The sequence below is a fragment of the Micropterus dolomieu genome, linkage group LG12 (genome assembly GCF_021292245.1).
Source record: "Micropterus dolomieu isolate WLL.071019.BEF.003 ecotype Adirondacks linkage group LG12, ASM2129224v1, whole genome shotgun sequence".
NCBI classification, from domain to species: domain Eukaryota; kingdom Metazoa; phylum Chordata; class Actinopteri; order Centrarchiformes; family Centrarchidae; genus Micropterus; species Micropterus dolomieu.
Genome location: NC_060161.1, coordinates 26481170 through 26483452, shown reverse-complemented (window position 1 = coordinate 26483452; position 2283 = coordinate 26481170). Strand labels below are relative to the sequence as shown.

The window sequence follows — 2283 nt, the reverse complement described above, 5'->3', positions numbered from 1 at the left end:
GTTCTATTGCAGGTTTCGTTGCTTTCTGCAATTGGTGTTTCCCACAGCTTTTCCCTGTTGTCCCCACCTTCCATCCCCCTTCTCTTACAGGTGTTGTCCTTTCTCTGTTTGTGCCCCCCCATCCCCGTGTCTGCCCCCCTGTCCAGCCCGGTGACAAATCAATACATAATTAAATAAATAATAAAACAGACAAAGGAGTATTTTAATACTCTCTTGTTAAAGTAAAATCTGTCTGGCACAATATGGTATCCAGGTCATCATACTTTATACCAGGCTGCTGGGCAGGACAGGTCATTACAGGGCTTAAGTTGACATTAAAAAAAATCTCATCCCCACTGCAATGTAAGTAGAGCAGATAAAATGAATTGCTTTTGATTTTGAAAATTGATTCATTATGTCAACTCATTTCTCGAGGCAAATTTACTCGCTCCAGCATTCTATTTGGAAACAGTTTACAAGTTCCTCCACTCTTGTTGGTCTACAATACAAGCTCCGTGTGGACGGTATGCCAAAACTGAAGAATAAAATGTCTGTTAGTGGAATGGACTCGTAATTAACTAAGTTTCACATTTTAGAGCTCCATCATTGGAAAACATTGAACCCAAAGATGACTCTTTATGTCAAAACTACACATTTTTCATTTTTGAAATTAATGACATGATTGTATAAAAGATATAATGTTACCAGGAGTCTGTCTGCTTCTCTTCTTTGTCCGGCCTCTTGTCCTGGGTGTTACCACTTTCTCTTCCTCCTCCTCCTCCAGCTCAACCTCTCCCACCTCGTCTACGGTCACAAAATTCATGCTTTCCTCTAAAACAGGACAAAAAATAAAGTTTCAGACAAACATTAACACAGAACCTTTTATACAAATAATAAATATTTAGATATGGAAGGAAAAACTTTGTTTTTAGATCGCGGTTGAATCCTGGGTTGGCAGGATAGACTCGTATTTTAGCGTGTATAAAATGGTGTCAACTAGACGCCCTTGTCTATTAATTGGTATTTTTATGCATCTTGGAAGGATCAGATCCTTATGGGATATTTTAAAAAATGAAGAAAGCGTCTTCATTATTTAGTCATACAGAAGGTGTAACATGTTAACCACTGCGAAAACTGGATAGTCTGTATGGATGAGGGAGCAGCTTAACTGTTTTTGTTGAAACTAAACAGCTAAAGTCTTCATATTATTCTTCGTATGCTGATTTGCTTGTAGCCCTAGAAAACCAATAGGGATGCAATCAGATCTGTGATCTAAAATGCATGTACAGTGTATAAGGAAACCCATCTGGATTTTATTCACCCCCTTTTGTAAGACACACCTAAACAGATCCATGTCAGAGCAGATCTAATGATGGCTGCATTTAATTTAGGCAGGCCAGTCCCAGGGCTCTTTAATCAATAACTAAAAATATATCCTACATACTAATGGAATGAAGCTTTATGTATCATGTATTATTTATACATGTGTTTTTCCTGCTTTTACAAGAAATAATTTCTGCTGTAAAGAGTGTACTGATTCGAAATCACACAATTTGTTAAATGGAGTTAATCAATAGTTCTCTTGTGGCTACAGTGTAAATATACACTCACCTAAAGGATTATTAGGAACATCATACTAATACTGTGTTTGACCCCCTTTCGCCTTCAGAACTGCCTTAATTCTACGTGGCATTGATTCAACAAGGTGCTGAAAGCATTCTTTAGAAATGTTGGCCCATATTGATAGGATAGCATCTTGCAGTTGATGGAGATTTGTGGGATGCACATCCAGGACACGAAGCTCCCGTTCCACCACATCCCAAAGATGCTCTATTGGGTTGAGATCTAGTGACTGTGGGGGCCATTTTAGTACAGAGAACTCATTGTCATGTTCAACCAATTTGAAATGATTCGAGCTTTGTGACATGGTGCATTATCCTGCTGGAAGTAGCCATCAGAGGATGGGTACATGGTGGCCATAAAGGGATGGACATGGTCAGAAACAATGCTCAGGTAGGCCATGGCATTTAAACAATGCCCAATTGGCACTAAGGGGCCTAAAGTGTGCCAAGAAAACATCCCCCACACCATTACACCATCATCACCAGCCTGCACAGTGGTAACAAGGCATGATGGATCCATGTTCTCATTCTGTTTACGCCAAATTCTGACTCTACCATCTGAATGTCTCAACAGAAATCGAGACTCATCAGACCAGGCAACATTTTTCCAGTCTTCAACTGTCCAATTTTGGTGAGCTCTTGCAAATTGTAGCCTCTTTTTCCTATTTGTAGTGGAGATGAG

At 39.5% G+C, this 2283-nt stretch overlaps 1 protein-coding gene across 5 annotated transcripts in view; it reads right to left on the bottom strand.

Annotated features, from left to right (window-relative positions):
• LOC123980427 overlaps positions 1-2283 on the bottom strand; it is a 76791-nt gene that overhangs the window by 2815 nt on the left and 71693 nt on the right. For all 5 annotated transcript variants that reach the window (XM_046064807.1, XM_046064810.1, XM_046064809.1 and 2 more), the window contains exon 36: positions 685-810. In XM_046064807.1, coding sequence (XP_045920763.1) covers positions 685-810 — 126 coding nt within the window. The remainder of the gene's footprint in view (positions 1-684; positions 811-2283) is intronic.